General features: G+C 39.3%; 2 protein-coding genes across 2 annotated transcripts; both read right to left on the bottom strand.

The window, feature by feature from the left end:
- Positions 1–11,294: 11,294 nt before the first annotated feature.
- On the bottom strand, positions 11,295–14,856 carry LOC104423183 (PTI1-like tyrosine-protein kinase At3g15890). The gene is made up of 4 exons (XM_010035668.3): positions 14,431–14,856; positions 13,777–13,924; positions 12,686–12,948; positions 11,295–12,395 (listed from the first exon to the last, which is right to left on the bottom strand). Exons 1-4 carry the CDS (start codon positions 14,472–14,474, stop codon positions 11,729–11,731), a joined length of 1,122 nt encoding a protein of 373 aa, XP_010033970.2. The 5' UTR covers positions 14,475–14,856; the 3' UTR covers positions 11,295–11,728.
- Positions 14,857–20,842: 5,986 nt separating this feature from the next.
- LOC104423182 (protein TOO MANY MOUTHS) lies at positions 20,843–22,344 on the bottom strand (the record flags this gene model as incomplete). Its single annotated transcript, XM_010035667.3, is given in 3 exon segments — positions 20,843–21,538; positions 21,541–22,188; positions 22,191–22,344. Coding segments are annotated over 3 exon segments (1,419 nt in total), but the record flags the coding sequence as incomplete, so codon positions are not given.
- Positions 22,345–23,738: the final 1,394 nt, after the last annotated feature.

The raw sequence follows: 23,738 nt of genomic DNA, 5'->3' as shown, positions 1-23,738 counted from the left end.
GTTGTGAGTAAGATTGGTTGAAGAGCTTTTGGTCTTCCGCATTATCATATCGCGCATGCTTAGTTCAAGGGTGTGCTTAGTTCAAGGGTGTGGGTGGGGTGCCAAATTGAACCAACACATCAACATCTGAATGTGCACAAGTTGATTCAATCGCGATCCTCCATGATTTGTGGTGGAGGAGCTTGAAAGCCTGATTTTCAGGCGGCAGGCAACTGAACCATAACTTTCATGTGAGTGCTTATGGTCCATAACCCACCCAGTGATACCCAAATCTTTTGGTATAATGCCCAGCGACAGTGAGATCGAGCCTCGCCGAGGCCAAGCGACCTTTTTCCATAAGTCTTTTATAATTTGGAGACAATTTTACAATAATCACTTCTACTGGAAAGGGTTTTGGAATGTCAATCATGAGGATATGAATTTTATTGACAAGCACCTGCAATTTATGGACTTGTTTCAACAAGGGTTTTGTATCAACAAATTCAAAATCAAAATGCTTTGCAATCGAACATTTATTGGTACCTTGCTTCGCCACTTACTATTTGAATTCAAGTACATTCCATATGTCTCTAGCAGACTTCATCTCAATGAATAAATCTTATAGACGATCATATTGTGTGTTCAAAATGTGCCCACGACAATGCAATTAATTATATTCACGTTTTTTTTATATTCTTTGTTGGCCCTTTTAGTGGCTTCTACACTTGGCTGTCCTCCTTTCGAGTGTCCTATAGGCATCAAATTGGGATCCAGAATGTAGGAATTCTTCAAAGTAGTGAGAAGAAACATCATCTTGTCCCTCCAACCAGCAAAATCGTTCCCATCAAACCAGTTCGATCTCACCATGTCTTGACTATAACTTTGATTGACTTTGACTCCATTGTTGCATAAATAATTCCTTAAAATTGTTGGGAAAAAATCAATCGAGAAGAATAGAATATGATTTTGAGGTATGAATACACAATTTTAAATAATTATTTGCCTCACGATATTGCTAATGGTCATTGGCAAAAATCCTTCAAGATACAATAAATTCTCAAGCGAGAATACAATTGAAAAGAATGGTGTATATCTTTTTTTGAGAGAAATGAAAAATAATAAACAGAAATATTGAATACATATTAGCGAATAAATATGTTTGAATGTATACAACCTTTCAAAAGTTAAGAAGTTATGTCCGAACAAAAACAACCTTACAAAAGTTGTGGGAGCACCTATTAACTATTAGGCAAAGTAAAAATAAAAATAAAAAATAATTAATAAAAATAAAAAATAATCGTTCAAAAAAATAACAGTCCCTCATACCTTATCAATATGGAACAAGCAATCTCTTAATTTGTAGCCATCGCTCATATCTTTTTGGTATGAGATAAGGTACCTCTTAGTTTGTTTTACAAACAACTACCAACACCAAATCTCTTCATCTTACCTTTCATATTTCCAAAAATTAAGGATTCAAATAGGTTTAAGGGGTAAGACTCTTTAGTAGACAAGCACAAGAATGATAAATGAGTTAAAAGGGAGAAAGATGATGGTTGGAAATGAAATCGGAAATATGTCTCCGATTTCTAACATTCAATGTATCAATTAACCGTTGGAAAAATTCCTTGGATTTGAAGTTGACAAAACTTATTCAAAATCTATTCTGAAGATTTTCAGACTTCTATGTCAAAGTCTAAAGATGACCAGATTTTGTGATAAAGTCTAAAGTCTCCCAGACTTTGTGTCAAAGTCTGCCCACACTAACAAATTCTAGACTGAACGCTACTGAAGAATGAAGACTTATCTAGATGCGAAATTTTGTTATTTCTTCAGGAGTTTGATTCGTATGGCTTATAGATGGCTTTCTAGTTGAATATATCACCTACGAGATTGATTATCTTTATTGAAATCAATTTAGATAAATCAAATCTTTTCGGATTGCAAGTAAATACAGAAAAAATCTACTTATGGAAACCAAGATCCTGATTGTATGGGTGAACAGTATTGACGGACTTTCATCACAATCTTCAAACGACTCGAGATCTCCTTGATTAATTATGTCCAATGGGTAGATTGGAAGAATTCCTTTGGTAAGTGCCAACGGTCGTGAAGGCATGAAGGAGTATTTAAGGCGGACTCTCTAATTGTTCGATAGTGTGCATGAAAGAAAATTTTCAAAATCTGAAGCTTATCATTTTCTTGTCATTCGATATTACGAGCTCAAGTTGTATACAAAAGAGATAAACACTTAGCGAAACTTCGTGAGAGACCAGTAGAAACTATTCACTGTGAAGTCGAGATTCCAAAGCTGTAAAATCTCTTTTGATTCTTAGTAGAATCCAGCCAGTAGGTTGTCAATGTGGAGAGTGGACATAAGCTTGATCTAAGCTAAACCACTATAATTTATGTGTTATTATTCTCTTCCCTAAACTCTTTACTTTGTTCTTAATTCTATTTAACTGCTAAAGTCTGAAATTGCTCAAAATCATTGTTCTTGACTGCTTTAGAAGCAAAATATTTCCACTGTATCTTTTGAAAAATTGTCTTCACACCTATTCACCCCCCTCTAGGTGTTCATACTAGCACTAACACTAACCAATGTTAAAGTGATTCCATCTCTTTGTTAAAACTTATGGTTGGGAATTTAGGAGATGTAGCAACATTAATTGGCGATAAGTGGCTATAAGAGAGGAAGACGAGAGAGAGCGTGATTCGGCTAAGGCAAGTGCATGATTGAGAAGCTTGATTTGAGTTGCATTTATTTAAGTATTAATGGGTTAGACTTAAAAACGATGATGTCATGTATAATATAATTGTATATTTCAAACATATAATTGAAAATGAAGAAGATGTGACAATAACTGAGTTATAAGTGGCTAACTTTGTTGGCAAAACTTGGGGTAAAATAGTCCTAAGAGTAGCTAGTAAAGTTGTGGCATTGGGAGAGAGTCCAAGAGGTGACTGAAATTAAATATAAGTGATCACGTGGATAGAATTATACTCATAAATAGACTTAATTAAAGTTTGTATTCTAATGGCATTTTGGGCATTTTTAATGGATAATAATTTTACCATCCAAGACAATTTCGTATTATTCCATCAATTCAATGGCAATTTTTTCGTTTTTATCTTAATGAAAAGGTCATGTAATTTATGCAATCCAATGTACTCCAGATCTAATATCAAAATCATATTATATATTGTAATATTATATATATCGCGTAAAATCTATACTTGACATACTAATGATGTTTTATTTTAATTTTACTATGAAATTGTATTTCCATATGACGCAGAACTAACACAATAAATAGAAATGGAAATTTAGGATGTCACATGGGGCGGCCCTAAGTTTGGAGTTGCCCGAAGTTGGTGAGGATAATATTCACGTGGTCGATCCCATAGTGGTGATTTGGTACCAGAGGGAAAGTGGATGATATTTTTGGACGAGTGCTCCGGCAAACTCCTCGTTCCAATTTTGCCCTACTCCAGCGAAGTGCTCTCTGCGTTTCTCGACTTGGGCCGTCACATGGATTGTTGCAGCACAAGAAGCCCATACGGTTCTCAACGTCATTACTTTGCGGAGGGCAGGTCCGGCAGGAGCGGTAGGCATGACTCTACATTGTACATATAATGGTAGAGCTACTACGATAACATGAGCAGAAATTACACCATCCTTAAAAATGCTTTTCCCTTTTCTGTCTTTTCTTCAAGTATAGCCCGCCGAAACTCACGTTATAATAAGATTTAGTGCAGGCTAGTTGCTTGATAGCGAGAACCGAATTTGTACTGGTTATGATTTTTAGTAGTGAAGGAGATCGATGATAATCGGTCATGACAACGTATTAAGAAATGTGCAATAGTATGCCGATCCAGTGGAGATCGTTTGGTTGGCAACCATCAATTAATATGCGAAGTCACAATCCATACATGTTGCTTTACTTATGCGCAATTATACCCATCAATCTTAGTGTTGTCATCTCTCTTTTCAAATGTCCTGTTTTGTAAACCCTGCACGCATTGTATATGCGTAAATTATATTTCATTTATTTCCACAAAAATACAAGAGAAAAATCACGCAATCCAACTACAGGCCCAAGACAAAACCTAGACAAATTCAAAACAAAACAAGCTCCAGATAACAATATAAATCATTAAAACAGAGTTAGAGGTCACACACCCAATGAGTATCTATGTCAAGGTCATGGTCTCACACTCAAGGATGAAAGAAAAAAATACAGAGAAAAGATGTAAGTGTGGAGCGAGGAATGGTGATGGGGATACGGAGAATAATAGTTTTTATACAGCTCCTTGATTATAATTACAAATTATGAGAATCGGAATTGAAATTCATCATTTTACACATTTTGGTTATGTTTTGAGGTCCGAATCACTATAATTTGATGTAAATTTTGATTATTTTTAGAGTTAGCTTCTCTAGGTTTTGTGTATTTGAATAATGCAAAATTGATATGTTCTTAGAACTTATAACAGGGAAAATACATATAACCTTCATTAAAGTATGTTTACCTTCTAGTATGCAGTGGATACCAAGAATAATTCTTGCTAAAGTACATGGATTTGATTCACTAATATAACATAATTGGTAATCTTTGGCCATGACTGAACATTGCCACATCAGCAATTTTCGACGGTAATTAGCCAAAAGGATTATATTGTAATTTTGCGAAAATGTTTAAAACTATATTGGCAAAATTGAAAATTTTGGGATTGAATTAACAATCGTACGATTAGTTGAGGACTGAATTAGTCATTTTCCTGTGAAAACACTAATGGCACAAATCACTGCTAATACTTCTTTAATAGAATGACGCACAAAGCCTCCCGTTTTCGATGCATAGCCATAATCGACCATTTGATCACGAGTTGGAGTTAATCCGCCCAAGCAATTTCTTAGAGAGGATGTTCAGCATGCATGCAAATGCATTAATCTAGATCTTACACCGCGCGGATGAAACACACCGCAAGTAGATCGGATAATTATTTTAGGCGCTTGGAATGCAACAAAAGTAAAAGGTCATCCAATGGAAGTGGATGAAAGTGGAAGTGGTTACGATTTCACCCTGAACCTGCTTGATAAACGAGCAAGGGCCTTGCCTTTCGGTGCATGCTTGTCATGAATCATGATAATATGCAGTTACAGATCTATTCTTGAAGGATGAGCCTTTGATTATCTGTACTAACCATACTTCGATGATATGCCTTGATTTTTAGTTTGATTTGTTTTGGAACTCTATAGGCCTGCCTTGTTATTGTAGGTTTTGAGATTTCCTATCATGTATCATTTTAATAGTGAATGTTTTTTTTTTTTTGTTACCAAAACAAAAACGAGCAAAGGCCCTAATTAAAGTTGAACGCGAGAGGTCCTCCAAAGATTAGTCTCTTGATAATTTTAAAGGAGAGCCCAAAGAGGACGCTAAATCGGTAAGACAAACCAATATGGACACGGGTCGATCTTGTAATCAATTCACTATATAGTGGCCAGTATCTAACCCACCTAGCTTCTTCATAAGGAATGACCTCATTTGGCAATCTCATCCTTCGTTGCAAAGACCCTAATTAAAGTTGAACGCGAGAGGTCCTCCAACGATTGGTCTCTTGATAATTTTAAAAGAGAGCCCAAAGAGGACGCTAAATCTGTAAAACAAACCAATATAGACATGGGTCAATCTTGTAATCAATTCACTATATAGTGGCCAATATCTAACCCACCTAGCTTCTTCATAAGGAATGACCTCATTTGGCAATCTCATCCTTAATTATAAATTGCAAAGAGTGCCTTACCATCTCGCATCCAAAAGTCCATAACAAGCTCAAAACTTGAAGGATGGCAATTAGCAAGTCTCGTTCCTCCTCTTCTTGTATCGCCATCCTCATCTGTTGCTCCATGTTGGTCATGACCTTCGACTTCCTCCCTCGAAGCTCCGCCGATCAGCAGGTTCCAATTTCACCCTACTCCGGCAAGTTCTCTCTCCGTTTCTCAACTTGCGCCGTGGCATGGATTGTTGCAGCACGAGGAGCCCAAGGTTCATCACACCATTGGGTGGACGGCAGTCGTGCTCGCCAAGCCCCAATTCACAATGTCAAAACCAATATGACCACATGACCAGAAATTACACCTCGAGGGCTTTCTCTTTTACCTCTTTTCTACTAGTTTTCGTTGGGAGAATCTTATTTTGCACTAGATGTGATTTTTACGTGACAACAAAAATTATTCATGAGAAATGGGCAATTGTATGCCAATCCGACCGAAATCAATTAATATACGGAGTCACGAACCATAGATGTTGCTTTCTTATGTGCAATCATGCCATGGCTGGCTGGCTTGAGTTGCTCATCTTATTGCACTTCTCGCACTCTATACGAGCAAATATAGCTATATCCCTGAAATCAGAGAGGATCTTACTCCTTAGCCACAGCGAGAGTCACTATCCCATCTCCTCGAACCGGATCATGCTGTGGGCTTAAAAATGTACTTCGGCTAGCCTCGTTCATTCCCCATCCGGATTGAATTCGAACTATATCACCGTTCAACGAGAATATTACCTCCTTCGCTCAATAGTTGGCTCGATACGGGCGAGATCTGCACAACATGTAAAGAGGATGGACATAACCTCCTCTGCGAAGTGTCCGCAAACTGAACATAAATAGGACCACGCCGCTTTGCCTAAAGTGACAGAACGAACACGGCATATGATCTTTAACCGCAGGTTGGGGTTAAACAATCTCAAGTGCATGTCGGGAGCACAAAACCCAGACCTATCTCAAAGCAGATAAGCCCACAAAGCTAGCCTGCCGAACAAGCACGAGAACCTTAACGACAATCTCTTCTTCCCGATGATGGAAGAAAAGATTGCGAATACGACGTATGCCGGGTGATACACGATGAAGCAATCCGTCGTTCTAGTTTTCATACAGTAATCTGGAATCTCCCTAACCCACGTGATAAGCAGTCAAATATCATTCATACAACCAAAAAAACAAGGACATTGCAGAAGGAAATTGGCAAACAGAATGTCCGCGCCAACCAAAAATCCATTCTATCAAATCCGCTGAGCAGCAACTTTTCTAGCAGATCTATTGAATTGAAACGGCCAGTGTCACCCCGCATTCGAGTCTCAAGCTACAGAGGTTCAATTTTCACTCGTACACAACTTCTGAGGCCGAATAGCTTCACGCATTAGGATTTGTATTTTCTGCTGTAATCTCCTCCTTGACCTCCTTGTTCTCATCCTTGACCTCGCCGGCCACCCCTCCTGTCCCCGTTCAGCCATAGGCGAAAAGGAAAATAAAAAATAAAACAAATAAAAGAAGGAAAAAGGAAAGGGAAAAAAATTCAAAATATTTAAGAAAATTGCAAAAATCATCCACGTTATCATCGATCGTCCGAGTGTGCTACATGGGATGACTGATGCCCATGTCAATGATTTCTAGTAAAATGCTGAAATAACTTCATTGGAAAATCGTCAATAAGTTACAAACTAAATTGACCAAATTGAAAATTTTAGGACTAAATTAGTCATACGATAAGTTTAGAATTTTTTGGATATTTTCCCCATTCAAATGGTGTGGGTGGGGTGCCAAATCACAGTAACACATGGCCATATTAATTTAGATCCTAGACCTCCACTAAATCGACCAAATTGTGCCAAATCACTTAGCACAAATCCTCCACGATTGAGCTTAGATCCTCCAGGACTTGCGGTAGATTGACGATTCATGGATTAAGGATTATAGAAATCTTTTTTTTTTTTTTTTTTTTTTTTTAGATTGTGTTTGGTCGTCCGAATTTCAATTGGGATAGAACATAATAAGATCATATTAGAATTCCTCCAAATATCTTTGGGAGTGTAGAAAATCCCATCACATGTTTGATACAATCCAAGATGGAATAAAAAATCTTTAAAATTCCAACTTGCCCAACACAATCTCCCGTAATATCTAGATCTCACCACTTGAGCTCCCTTGCCAGCATCTCAAGCCCGCTCTCTTGCTCCCTCCAGTTCATCTCCTTCATCGCCAATTTTGCCATCTCCATGTCCAAATCTTAGTCCTCGCTTAGTTTCACCGTATCAGAGACTATTCAAACACTGGCAAATACAAGCCTCAGGTCACCAAGGGCATCGCGAAGCGTCTGCAACGATCTGGTAGACGAGGCAGCAGCGACCAATATAGAGGTGAAGGGTGTCAACGGGGTGGTGGATCGTTCGCACGAAGCTCAAGTGCCACTTGACGTCAAAGGGATGGCAGAGGACTTGGACAGAGATCCACTAGTGGATAGCACTGGGGCAGCAACGTAATGAGGGGCACCACATTTCTGTCGTGGACTTCGAGCGCACTCGTGAAAAATTCGAGTTCTTCAATGGTGTTGATCATGGAATGTATAACTTCTCATTTTCACCCTCGAAGCACAATCAGCCAAATGGCGATGATGATCGGGGTGATTAAAGGCAATGATGATTGCACGATAGTCAGAAATAATGAGATCGACTATTGTGAAGGTGGTCCTTGTGCTGTGGCAAGTGAAGCCAATTGCGTCACTCCATCGTGGGAAAAAAGTTGTTAAGTTATTTTAAATTTTTTTATCCAATCTAGCTTTATCCCAACCCTACGCCCAAATTTTTTATCTAGCATTTTATCTAGGTATGTCTAGGTTTATCCAATTAAGAGGACATTGCCAAACACCAAATAAGATATATTGCTATCCTATCCAAACTTAAATTCAGACTATCAAACGTAGCCTTAGTGGATAGAGACATTCTATTAGATGACTATTGGAAATTTAATTAGGGAAAAAACCTCTAAAGATATGAAACCCACTATGAACTTTTTTTATAACACCTCAAATCTCAAACTTGTATTTGTGTGACATATTTACCATATGTCAATATTCCGCCAATGAGCACCATTAAAAATCTCCCTTCATGGACGACAGTGGAAGGCAAACTGCGTTGACAACGGCACCTACATGGCTTGAGTGAAACAAAAATGATACCATTTTGGCTGAAAAATCATTTGATTGATCATGCATATACAAGTTTGGGTTTTTTATATCACAAGAAAAAAAAATAGATTAAATAGGTCATAGTTTGAAGTTTCTTATATCACCAAAAATAAATTAAGGTAATTGTGTTATAGTAGACATAGTTTAAGGTTTTCAATATTTTTTTATCCTTTTAATTATAACGATAGAGTTACGAAAATTGGTAGCATAATCTATTTCCTATGAGAATTGGAACTATATGCAGAGTTCAAGGCTACGGTTACACGTCCAAAGGATGAAAAGGAAGGCGAAAAGATTTAAATGTGGAACGAGGAATGGTGTCGGGGATACGGAGTATAGTTTTCACTTCGCTCCTTAATTACGTTGCTTCAATGTACTAGCTAAGCGGCTCTCTATCATATTTATGTGTTTTATTATTTACAGGATAGGAAATTATTTTATGCGTTGATATACTATATAAGTTATTAATGGAGAATAATAGTCCTTTGTTTAGATTTATGTTCATGATCGACTTATATTATATTTAGTTAATTTGGATAATCTTAATTAAATTTTTTTTACCTTTTAGTATGCAGTGGATACCAAGAATAATTCTAGCCAAACTACATGGATTTGACTCAACTATGTATAGTAATTTTTTGTAATCACTAGATGCCACATTAGCAATTTTAGAACTATATTGGCAAAATTGGAAATTTTGTGGTTGAATTGACAACCCTACGATAAATTTAGAATTGAATTGATAATTTTCCCATGAAATAACCCTAATGGCGCAAATCCATGCCGATACTTCTTCACAAAGATGACATGCACCCATTTTCGATGCATTGCCATAATCGAACATTTAATCACGAGTTGGAGTCAATCCGCCCAAGTAACTTCTTAAAGAGGATGTTCAGGGGATCGGATGGTTATCGTAGGTGCTTGGAATGCAACAAAAGCAAAAGGCAAGTGGGAGAAAATGGAAGCACTAATGATTTCACCTGAACCTGGTTGACTAGTCAAATTTGAACATGTGAGGTCGATAATTTTAAAAGAGAGCCCAAAGAGGATGCTAAATCAGTAAAATAACCGACCAAGGCACGGGTCAATGTTGTGATCAATTCTATTTAGTGGGTCAGTATCTATAATGCAAAAGGTCGTTCAAAGATTAGAGGAAGAAAATGGAAGTGCTAATGATATCCACCGATCCAGCTTCCCCGGTTCAAGCCGAACACGAGGTGGTCCAAAGATTAGTCACTCGATAATCTTAAAAGAGAGCCCAAAGAGGATGGTAAATCGGTAAAACAAACCAACCCGGGCATGGGTCAATGTGGTAATCAATTCACAATATAATCAGACGAAAAATCGCTTCGACTTCAGCCTCTTGCGATGAAGAAACCCTAGAAGTACAGGCGAAGTCCATAAGGAGTTCAAACGTTAAAAGGGATGGCAATTACCAATGCTCGTTCCTCCTCTGCTTCTCTCATCATCCTCATCCGTTGCTCCATGTTGGTCGCGACCTTCAATGGTGAGGGGCGGTCGCTCTCCTTGAGACTATAGAAAATGGTAAAGACTAATACGACCACATGAGCAGAAATCACACGTCCCCTTAGAGGGTTTTTCCCTTTTTTGCTTTTTCTTAAAGGATAACCCACCAAAACTCGCGTCATAATGAGATTTACCGCAAGCTCGATGCTTGATAGTGAGAATCGGATTTGTAGTGGTTATGATTTTTAGCAGCGAAGGAAATCAATGATAATTGCTTATGACAGCATAGTAAGAAATGTGCAATAGTATGCCGATCCAATGGAGATTGTTCGATTGGCAACCATCAATTAATATGCAAAGTCACAATCCATACATGTTGCTTAGTTATGTTCAATTATACCCGACAATCTTCATGTTGTCATCTCTCTTTCCAGATGTTCTGTTCTGTGAATCTTGTACACATTGTATTCCCATAAATATAATATAGATCCTCAAAGTGACTCTTTCCCAAAGCAAACAAAAGATTCAACGCCCAGTGCCCAATCTCAGCTCTTGGTCTTTTTCCCTGCCTTCTTGCCCAGCAGGTATGCTCTACCCAAAAAAAAAAAAAAAAATACAACAACCACCTCCTCCGCTTAACCGTTGCCTTCGCATGGGTGAGATCTGCATGACGTGTAAAGAGGAAGGACCTAACCTCCTGCAAAGTGCCTACAGACTGAAAATGGATAGGACTGACTTTGCCTTAAGGGTTGAACAAACACAGCATATGAAAACGTAACTGCAGATGGTGGTTGAACCATCGTTAAGCGCATGTCAGTAGCACAAAACAGATTTATCTCGAAGCAGATCAGCCAAAAAGCTAGCCTGCCAAACAAACATAAGAACCTTAACAACGCTGTTCCATGTATCTGAGTTTCCCAATGATGGAAGAAGAGATTGAATACACAACAAACACGGGGTGACAATCAATAAAGCAACCTGTTGTTCTAGTTTTTCTACAGTAACCTGGAATTCCCCTAACCCACATGATGAGCAGACAATATCATTCAAAGAACTGAAAAAACAAGGACATTGCAGAGGAAAATGGTAAACACAAATGTCAAACCACTCAAAACCAATCTATCAGATCCACTGAGCAGCGTCTTTCCTGGCAGATCTAATAATAACACAGCCAGTGTCACCCTGCATCAGTTTAAGTCTCAAGCAATAGAGGTTCAATTTTCAATACACAGCTTCTCAGGCCGAATACCTTCACTCATTAGGATGTGTATTTTCTGCTGTAATCTCCTCCTTGACCTCCTTGTTCTTGTCTTTATCTTCTGAGATGAAGTCTGAACTGTCTTCAGCGACCGATAACCCATCATTATACTCTCCAGCCTTTGGTCCATTAAAGAGCTCATGATTTTCTAGTTCGGCTACTTTATCTTTGGCTTCACCCTTCAGAAGCTCCAACACCTCGAGCATGGTGGGTCTCTTCTCTGGCTGGCTCTGAGCACATATTAGAGCAACCAACACAACTCGCTTAAGCTCTTCCTCCACGTAATTTCCATTAATCCTTGGATCTGCCAGGTCGCTGAACTTCTGTTCACAGGCCAGTGGTAAAGCCCAGTCAGTGATCGTACGCTTTGTAGTGGCATTCAGTTTCTCAAGGGGTTTCTTCCCACTGGCAAGCTCAAGCAATAGGATTCCAAAACTATACACATCACAGCTCTCCGATGCCTTCCCTAGCATAGCATATTCCGGGGCCAAGTAGCCAAGAGTACCCTTAACTCTTGTTGTTACATGCGTCGCGCCATCAGGAATGAACTTTGCAAAACCAAAATCAGCAACTCGGGCCTTGAAATCAGAATCCAGCAAAACATTGCTGGCTTTGATGTCCCGATGAATGATATGTGGGATTGCATGGTGGTGAAGATACCTAGATTGACAAAGAAAAGAATAAGCAATTAATGACACCTCTATACAGAGCCATAGCTAGAAAAAGAGTCTACTCTCGAACTACGGGACTTGATCATCTTTGACTCGAACTATAAAACTTCATGTAGATCTTTGAGATAGTCAAAAGCAGAACCATCTTACAAAAAGAAAGCATGTGGTGAAACATACATCGGTAGTTTAGCTTAATTATAGAGCCAAAGTGCTCACTCGACCCCCTCATAACGGTTTAAATAAAACAAAAAAAGACAGGCAGGGTTGTTCAAAGCTTACGCAATTCCCTCCGCAGAACCTATTGCAATATTCATCCGCCTGTTCCAGTCAAGAAGGCATTCTGACGAGTGCTGCCCATGCAGGTGGGAGAGTAAGCTTAAATTTGGCATGTAATCATATACAATCAGACGCTCTTGCCCTTCTGCGCAATAGCCACGAAGGCTAAGCAAATTGCCATGCCGTACTCTTGCCAGTATCTCAACCTCAACAGCAAATTCCATTTCTGCTTTGTCGCTCCAGACCTTCAGCCTTTTCACCGCAATCTGCAAATATTTCACTTTAAGTATAGAAGCTACTCCACAAAATATTAAAATTTGGAGTAAAACACGGGTGCAAAGTCTTGAGATCCATTGTCATGTCTGAACACAAAAGGAGGATCTCTTTTGATGGTGATTGAACAAGCACACTGAAAAAAGCTTCGCCATAGGCACAAGCTGTCAACGTCACTAGAAGGAGGAGGAGGAGGAGGAGGACAAGGTAAATCAGAGAAGAGGGCTACTAAAGGGTCCATACCCTCCCTCTCAAAGATTGTGCAATTTTTACATGCTTCATAATCTTTCCAATGTTGAGGAAACCTTTTATGGAAAACTCTGATTTCAGTTGACCATTGGTCAGGATGTCATACTAGCAAAGTCCAAAAAAATTAATCACATCCTAGAAATGTGGAGATCTTTGGAGTTAAATCTAAGAGAACTGCATAGTGCCCCTTCTCCCTAGTCATCTTAGCCAGATTCAATCACCACCAAGAGCCCTATCCAAAGAGAGGAGTTCAATTACACCACACTTCATAAGTGGCCAAAACTATCATACATTATAACTCAGACTCTACCAACGTTGCAGTACTTCATCTAGTTCCACATCCTAGACAAAAGTCAAAATGTACAGGACTTCACTGGTCAAGATTAATTACTTTGGGAAAGCTTCATTCAGAACGGTGCACTAAACAATGTTTTTCTACTGAGCAAGAGATTTGGTGCCTCGTAATTTTGAATTTTTCATTGCAAGGAATCCAAGGATAAATAGGCATAACCAAATACCAATATAAAATCAAAATAATCACAACGAATTATAATGAAGCAATTCTCTCTTACTTGAGATCCATCCCATAACTGTCCCCAGTAAACGCTGCCAAAACCACCTTCTCCGAGCTTATTATCGTAATTAAAATTATTCGTAGCTGAATGTAATTCCTTCAATGAGAATATCCTCCACGCCGGCTGCTTCTTGCCCCGTTGATTTCTGCGATTCAACTCGCACGTCATACCATCATTACGCTACTATAGAAACCCAGAAGAAAAAGTACAGAAAGGCACCTCTCCAGAAAAATAAAGACATCAACATGAAAATGGGACATCGGTACACGAGTTCCTTTTTGTTTCAATCAAGTCAACCAATGGCTGTTGAGCTCAATTTGTCTCTGTCCATGGTCCTCTCCAATCAAAAAGAAAAAAAATTTGCCATCTCCACCTTATACCAGTAACTAGACACTAGAGAGAGCATCAAAACAGAACTTTTCTCAAACGCCCATGTAAAAATCCGCGAAATCCGAATCGGATCAAGAATCCGAACCCTCCCAGATCACATTTGACTCGGGCAAAAAGGAAAATCCAGACGGACCACGACTCATCCACTTCAAAACCCACCCAACAGATGAAGCAAACGACCCAGAAATCACACGACCAGCCAGTTCCGGGACCAGCATAACAACAATCTAGTACAGGAAAAAGAGAGCGAGGCGAACTCACCGATCCAGTCCCTTCCCGCAACAGAACATGGGGCAAAACGCCATTTCCGCACCCGCCCCACCAATCAAAACCCACTTCCCTTTCACCTTCCACCTCCGCCCCGAGCCCGGCTACAGCTCGTAACGGGTCCCCCCTTCCTTCCTTCCTTCCTCCCTGCCGTGTCTCTCTCTAGAAACGGGAGGCCAGGTCAGCGGAGGAGAGAGAAAGAGCGAAGCAACCGCAACCGCAACCGAAGAAGAGATGCCAAACGTGAGACTCTCGAAAGCGAAGCAACTGCACTCAACATTTGCCCGTCCTCCCCTCCTTGCTTTCCTCGGAAAAAGCAGACACAAGCGAATGTCGCGCAGGCGCTGCTGTCTCGCTGGAGAAGAAAGGAAGTGTGTGAGCCAAGTCTCCCTTCTCTCTCTTCCTCTCTCTCTCTCTCTCTAGAGTTTGGTTTTTGTCGGGTCTAGCTGGTTTCAATTTTCAAATTCGCCCCAGCTGGGCCCCCACGCAGGGGACCATTTCTTAATTTTTAATCACATCTGTACCTGTTTTGCAAATTATTCAAATGACATGAAAGCAAGTTTAATGTTCGGTTCGTTTGTTGAATTTTATTTTATTTTTCCCTTTCTTTGATGAGATTTTCGTTAGGGCACAGTCTCTTTCACAGCATTGTCACGAGAATTTTAAAATAAAGATTGTTAAATCATATCGAGGGTGTTTCGAATTTATATGTCCCGATATAGTTTTGGGATAAATGAAGTACAATACCCCCGTGATTGATTGATTTGTTTATCTGTCTATACAATTTCATATTCAATTAATTAGATTGATACATTTTATAAATAGACCAGGGGCTCCTTTATAGAGTAGTCTCACCAAATCAAGGTTGTTTCCCATCAAACAAGAGCCGTCTGCATTTGTCCACTGACGTGGCAAGCTTCTAGATCGTGTTTTTATTTTCATGTGCCAATGCTTGTTAAGGGTGAGAATGATCCAGGTGACGGTTCTCACTTTGGAATTGAAAACTGCCCATTAAGGATCGGTTTTAAAAAATTGGAACCTACTTTCATGATGAACCTAATTTCTACAGAATTGCATCAATCAATTAATATCATGATGAACTTAATATCTACATAGAGCACTAAAAGCTTGTTCAACTTTGAATTCGGGTTGAATGGTCAGCCACATATTTTGATTAAGGATTAAAAGCTATAGAGTGAAACAAATCAATGACACTCATTAGCGAAGAGCTTAATTTCTCCAAAGATCATGGTGTGGTCCTCTTAGAATTTCCCAACTCTGGAAACATGTAAAGAATTAGACTCTACATTAGAAATCCTAATCTCCACAAAAGTCTTTAGACATTTTATCCATCTTTTTTCAACATCAACATGACTTAATTATGGGGATGGCTAAGGAAAACCTAATTATGCTCTAAAACAAGCTATTGGCTCTTAATTTCATATCATGACGATAAAGCATTGCAACATTTATGGACATCTCCGATCAGTCTCCTCCATCATTTTTGTTTGTTTATTTTGTTTTGACTATGAAAGTAAGTAAATGGATTATTAAAATAAATAAAAGTATTTGGGTTGATCCTATTACGCATCCAATAGACAAAATTAGTCAAAAATGTCCAATACTACAAATATATATACATATATATTGGTCGAAAAATTACAAAATAATTAAATAATTGAGTTGGAATTTCTTTATATATATACTGTCTCGGTGTAGGTGGGTGGGTAGACGGTTCTACACTCGAATTGAAAACCGAATTGATATTCATTGATTCTAGTAAATTGGTACCAAGAATCGAACCGAATCTCATAGGAATCGCTAATTCCGGGCTTGTCGAATCCAGTTTCAGGTAATTTCCGATTCCTTTGTACACCTCTAGTGTCCGTAGACTTTGTCCCCCTCCCCCAATTCCCTCATGTTTTTATCTTTTCCAAGAGAGGGGAATACCTTATGTGTTTAACGTCATATGAAATAGTTTTAAGGTCATATTTAGCACCACATATTCAATGAATTAGATTTATACAGTTTATACTCAATTCTGATTTCCTAATTTTTTTAGGTCGGTCAAAAGCTAAATTCATTATTGGATATGTGGGATAGCAGTAAATTCCTAGGTTAGAGTGGTCTTCACATGCTTAGTGTCTTTTTTATACCAAAAAAGTGATGATATTACATGCAGAATTTTAGAGATTTAGCCCTGCGAATATGATTATTGGGATTTGAGAAACATTGTCTCTCTATATTAAACTTCAAGGGTTTAGTTGAATAGTAAAATAACTAAGATTTTGCACCTTATAAAACATGAAATACACTTTTGATTCTCATTCCAACTATTAATTTGTAGTAAATTAGCTCGAACATCACATGATTGCTCCGCTTATAAAAAGGAAAAGTTACTTATAATCCTTTTTCACGAGATAATCCGTCTACGACTTACATTGAACGGCATCAAGGATTTTCATGTACAAATTCACTTTCTACATGGTCCAAGATGCTAATTTGTCTTATTGCCAATGTGAGGGAAAAAAAGAAATCCTAACTTCATTATTTAAATTCTCTCATTTGATTGGCTAGAGTTGGTCTTCCAAACCACACTAAAAAGTTTTTAAAGAAAGTAAAATTTTAAAAACCCATGGAGGACAGAGCAGGTATCTTATTGGGCCATGTGCTTCTTGATTGGCCACACTCACTTCCCCATTTCTAGGAACCAAATTAGCATTTTTTTTTTTCTATAATTTTTTTTTTTTTTTTTGACAATGTCTATTATCAAGGAATAACTTAGTTTAATCCAAACGGTATCACCTGCAGTCGACTTGGTCCGAATCCTAAAATGTTGTTCCAAAGCCTTGAGTATTTCAATGAGATGAGTGATTGGATTAATATAAATTAGTAATAAAAATACTCGACCGTTCCAGTTGGGGAAGCAATTCCCCAATTAAAATATCAAAAGAAGGAAAAAAAAATTCACTGGAGAAACGTGCCTGAAAAATATAATGAAAAAATTTAATTTGTTAATTGCACAGATAAATTGGTGAGGCAAGATAATGAATGCTTTGCTGGAGATTGGGACCGACAAAAAATTCCATTGAATTGCGTGGGGCATTTTGCTTCAATTCATTTTTAAATAAATCGATTGAACGGACGTTGGAAGGGACAAATGTGGATAGGGGTATTGATTAATATTCAGTTGATGCGATTAATTAAACCACTCAATTCAAATTAAGCAAATATTTCACTGAAGGGACATGTTTTTCTTAATTCAATGACTTTTCTTTCTTTCTTTTGCATTGGACGTTCGTGCTCCTTAAAGTAAGATCTCTTCCTTTTTATTTTTTGTGATATAGAAAAGAGGAGATGATATAATTACTTAAACCTTTCTCCCTACTTTATACATTACAACCATATCCTTCCTTTGAAGTCCATTACAAGTTCATCTTTTTTGCATAGAGATCTCTTTCAAATTATTAGTGTAGCTATCAAAATTGTGAGTGTAAGCATGTAGGTACCCAATCCATGTGGTAGCATTATGGCTCTTAGCTATTGTTCTAGAGAACGTACTCAGCTTGGCCCATTCCTCTAAAGAAATTTTTATGAGATCCCTATTAAATAACTTTTTTTTTTTTGGTAAAGGTAAGTATAGTATAGATTTTGCGAAGAAGAATACAAGGGGCGGAGGCCTGGCACCAACAAAAAATAGACACTCAAGAAGACAATAGTCTAAGCAAGTGTAGGGGTACCGTGGTTCCCAACAAACATAACAAACGACGAAAAGAAAGAAAGGAAGACTAAAAACAAACTAAAGAACTGCCATCAATCAAAGATAGAAGGATGAAGATCCCAGCTCTGTTGAAGTCTTTTATTCTTTGGAATGTCAACAACATGCTTAAACGTCATAGCTTTATCTTTAATCACCTTCTGGAGGTGCATCTTCATTGCCGGAAGAAAAAATGTTTGATTGCGAAAAAGCACATTGTTACGCTCTTTCCATATGATGTAGCACATCGCACCAAAACTAAAGTGAGCCATAGTTTGATAAAAGCTTTTACCCACAAACCGCTTGGATGCCCATACAAGATTCTCCATCCACTGCTTGTTTTGCCAAACAAGGTTAAATTTTGCTGCCCAAAAAGAAACAAGGGTACTCGAAATGTGACAAGCAAAGAACAAGTGATCCACATAATCCGGTCTACACGAGCAAAGGGGGCAATTGGTAGGCAAAATTCTACCATGAGAGATAAGCAACACCTGAGTTGGCAGTCGATTGCAAGTAATAAGCCAAAGATGAGTTTGATATCTTGGGGGCAAGGAAGTGCTCCAAATAAAGGAGGCCCAAGTGGCAGCATTGCCCTTTGGCCGAATCAACTCCCAAGTAGAGGCGGAGGAAAAACGACCAGAGGGGTGGGGCAGCCAATGAAAGCGATCATCTTCTTGGTTAAACACCGGGAGGGGATTCCACCAATTGGCCAAGATGTTGATCACGTACCAGCCCATGGGCGTGGTAAATCCTTCAGCAATCGTCGCTAGTCGGGAGATACCGGAGTGGTATATATCTTGGTTGGAGAAGATCCTGTATAAAGGGCCATTTGGTTGGAGAAGATCCTATTGAATAACATTTTGACTTCTAGTTTTGGCAAAAAGATAATCATCGAGTCATTTTCTTTCCAGACGCCACATATAAAGAAACCTACCAACAATGAAGAAGAGCTGAATAGGTCCGTATGGCAAATGATTGGAAATTCAAGAACTATACATAAAAGATATTGTTAACAGGTATTCCCAAAAGACACACACTAGCTATAATAAAGACATATTTTGATATCCCAATTATTAATTATAGCGATTGGGGCACCTGTTGACAATTTAATCTTTATATAAATCCCATCAATATATTTCCTTAGTACAGAGGATTTGTAAAGATGAGCTATTTTTGCGTACAAATATCTATTATTTTTGTTGCCATTACCTGCCTAGAAATATCAAAACAAGGGCTCCTTTTCTTTTGTTAACATGATAAAGCAATGACGAAATGTTGAATGTTGGTATGTTTTTCCAGAATAAGGCATGCATGCATTGCTCGACTTTGTCTGGTTCTCTCTGGTTTATAAATGCTTCTCATTCCTCATCGCAAGTGACAGGTGAATAATAAGGACGTTGGGAGTGGGAGGTGGGTAACGAGATTCGATCACATCTCTCTGAAAGTACATGAAAATGACAAAGAGTGTGATCGCCGTAACGTAGATTAGACGAATATTTAAGACCAACTTCCAACGCATTGCAAAGCTCGCTAATTAAGTCGGTAGGAATTAGGGTTCAGGGATTTAGGTTTGATTTTTCAGTTCATGGAAATTATAGTTTTCGACTAGGGATTTGTTTAAATTGGGCATTTGTCGATCTCTAAATCGTGTAATATTTTCCCGTCCTTTTTTGTCTTTAAAGAAAGTTTCTTATCTTGGATTTCAAGAGCAGCAAGTTGATGGCCTACTTGGATGCCCCACCGCTCATTGCATAAGGCTCCAAATTCTCTGGGCTGGTATGCCTACCAATGATTGATGTCAGAGAAGAGTGCAAATATATTATAAGTTTCTAATTCCTACAAGACAAAAACTGCTTCTAAATCATTCTATTGTGCTACTCTCGATGTCTTTACCAAATTTGAAAGACAAGACAAAAAAAACTGTGAAATTCAGACATGCTAGTACATTTCTTCCTTCTCTTTTTCGCTCATTTGGCCTTTGTCTTTATTTCAACTGTTGAGTTAGCTTTTACTACCGGGAAAGTAGTGAATTTGAAGATTGTCTTCAATTTGGTTTCTGGGTTTATCATTCTTTTTACAGCTGCCACACAAAGACAAAGATCAGCAGCCTCTGAAAAAACAAAATTCTATTCAAAGCGGATGTCCTTATTTAGTTGTTTTCTTTTTGTTTTGAAGAAGAGGAATGCTACCGAATTCACGCTTTTGCAGGGCCCATAATTGTGCTGAGGTAGGCCCAATTTGGGGCATGATTCTCCAAGAAGCAAAGGCAAAGCTGCTGGTGCAGACCCACAATTGGACCTATCTTAAACTTTCCTTTGTATTGTAGATAAAGCCTCTTCATAAGCCCAACTTTTCTTTATCCCCTGGAAATGCAGATCTCAGTAGTGCTTTTGGAATGTATTACGTCTTTTCAATGTGCATAATGTATACCGGGATAAGGGTACTCGTTTACAAGTTGCTCGATAGGACTGAGTCGAAAACGAGACTAAGATGGTACGGCAGGAGGGTGAATATCATCGGTCTAGGATTACTGCATTGTGATATTTCAGAGAGTATTGAAAAGAAAAATCTCATATGATTTTTATTGTCATATCGGAGACCAAAATTCGAAATTGAAGACTCTATTGTTCGTAGATGCTACTTCTCGAGGAAAAAGTCAACAGTCTTCGCCTTCATAAAACAATTAAAAATAGTATGACGATGTATTATACAGGCCTAAAAGACTTTTTTACGAGAAAAGTGGGATAACTACGATCGAAGCTATCAAAATCGGAGGCAAAACCAGAAGAGAACGACGGTGGGCTCCGACAGACGATGACGCTTGAGCTGTTCTTGTCATGTCCCCATCGGCATCGTTTCCTTCGGACGTGTGTCGCACGGTTCTTGCGGACCCGCTTCTTGCTGCGGCGGCATCGCACAAGCCGATGCCCAAATCATGAGAAGAGCCCGAACCATCTTCGAAGCCGCCGCCCGCATCGTAGCAGAGTCCTGAGTTGTTGTAGAGCCTCAGTTTCCTCTTCATCCTCCAGACCGTCTCCTTCCCAAATGGGATCGGACCCGTCAGTTGGTTGTCGTTCAGCCTCAGCTCCGCGATGCTCCTCAAGTTCCAAAAGCTCTCCGGTATCGAGCCACTCAGGCGGTTCCGGTCAAGGTGGAGCACGCGCAGGCTCGGCAACCGGCCTAGCGATTCGGGGATCGGTCCGTGCAGGTTCATGTCTGATAGTACTAGAATCGTTAGAACGTTCATACCAGCGAAGGCGTCATCCGGTATGGTTACGGATTCCATCGGGTTTCCTTTCAGCACGAGTGCTTCGAGAGAAGTCATGTCCTTGAGCGACTCGGGAATGGACCCGAAAGGCCATTGTAGCTCAGGTCCAACAAAATGAGGTCTCGGAGACGGTTGATCGACTCGGGGATAGGACCGGTGAGGTGATTGTGGCTGAGGTCGATTTTGATCAACGAGAGGAATGTTCCTAGGGACGGCGGGATCAGACCGGTTAAGAGGTTCTGGTTCAGGTCCAGCACACTCAAGGACGGGAAGCCGAAGCCCGGTATCGACCCGGTCAGTTTATTTCCGCTCAAATCGAGCGACCTTAAACCGGCAACCCGACCCAGAGAACCCGGTATCGAACCATTGAGGTCGTTCTTGTGGAGATCAAGGACCCTCAAGCGGGTCAAGTTCCCAATTTCAATAGGAATTGGACCCACATGCCCATTTTCCCTGAGCACCAAAGTTTGCAATGTGGAGCCAAGTTTGCCCAGGAATGCCGGGATCGGCTGAGGATTGTAGCTGAAGCAGCGGTAAAAGAACAAGGTCCTGAGGTGAGGCAGCCTGGTCACGGCCGGTGAGATGTAGGACCAGGCTGGGTCGCAGGTCGGGAACGCGGTGTCATCCGACAGTTCCCCGAACGAGAGCGACACGACATGGTACACACCATGCTTGTCGGGCATGCACTCGATGCCGTGCCACCGGCCCCGGCACACGTCTACGATGCCGCGGCCCACTCGTTCCCCGTGGCGCGCATGACGTCGTACACGGCCTCCTGCTCCCGGGGGTCGGTCCGGGCCCCATTCTTCGGCCCGTTCTGTGGGGTGTCGACGAGGCCGGAGTCCGAGGGGATCACGGTGAAGGGCGCGGCGAGAGGCGCTAGACAAAAAGAGGAGGATTGGGAGGAAAAGATGGAGTTTCATCTTAATGGGGAAGGAGGAAGGAATAAAGGAGGAGAGAGTGATCTTTGATGGAACTGCGTGTGTGCGGGGTTTTGTTATAAGGAGGAATGGGAGGATGAGATTGAATAAGGTTGGTGCGGACATTGAAGTGAGCTAGTTATAGGAATCACGAGGATGGAGAGGAAACGAAATAAATGCGTGGATTTCTCGAAGCATTCAATGAGTTTCACGGGACTTTTGCTCGGCCGGACCTTCGAGGTCCTCCTCTAATTGGGCTTGCAATGTCCAAAATAGTCAACAGCCACGTAGGACGGCCGGCACGTAAAATTTTAGAACTAAGTTAGCAAAATCGAAAAGTTTTAAACTGAATTGGCATTCATATAATAGATTTATGATTGATTAAGAAATTTTTCCTTAACGACTAGGCCTAGAAATTTGGCAAATCATATGGCCAACGAGAATCGAAGCGATCAGACATGATTAGATTGAAAGAGTTTTTGCAAATCTTAGATCCAACAAATATTTTGCACACGTTTTCATTGTGCCCAATTGTTAAAGGTAAGTACTATTTGTACGCTACGGAGCATTAATATTCTCTGAAAGTTTTCATGTTTTTTTTTTTGGTAAAGGTAAATATCTGAAAGTTTTCATGTTGTGTTGGGCATTCCAATACATGTTCAACACTCGATCAACACATATCGGAAAATCTGATATCTAGTCAACTTTCTTAATACCCTTTAATGCTCGAGTCCGGAATTCTGACATGCAAATTCGGAATTTCAACACATATAGAGTCAATTTTAATTTTTTAATAAATAATGGGTCAAAATATAAATACGTAAAATAATAAAGGAGAAGAAAAGGACCTAATATTTTCTTTTCTTCCGATTCTCACTTCCCATGACACAGATTTATCACCCAAGTTTATTTTTTTCTCTTTTCTTCCGACACTGGCATGCGAGTGCAAAGTGCGAATTGCTTGTTTTTTGTCAAGTTAAAACAACAAATAACATTAACAAATGGTGGATTAATTTTTTTGTGTAAATTCATTTTAAGCTTTTTTTATTATTATTTATTTGTGAATTTGAATCAAATTAATTTAATTAAAATAATCATAAAAATGATAATTTATCATGTATATATAAAAATTTACATTTAATATATAATGTATCACAACGTGTTGGAATTATTTATTTTTGAGAAACGATGTGTCGGGTATCGTATCGTATTGTGTCGCATATCGCGTGTCAGTATTGGTGCTACTTAGTTGTATGGGACAATAAGGAAACAATCTCGTTCAAAATCATGTTTAAACAACAGCCCCCAATCAATTGTATATGCATCTCATACATGCACCAAACTTTTTATCGATTCG

Source organism: Eucalyptus grandis, chromosome 10 (assembly GCF_016545825.1).
Source record: "Eucalyptus grandis isolate ANBG69807.140 chromosome 10, ASM1654582v1, whole genome shotgun sequence".
Taxonomy (NCBI): domain Eukaryota; kingdom Viridiplantae; phylum Streptophyta; class Magnoliopsida; order Myrtales; family Myrtaceae; genus Eucalyptus; species Eucalyptus grandis.
This window is presented reverse-complemented; position numbering and strand designations above follow the sequence as displayed.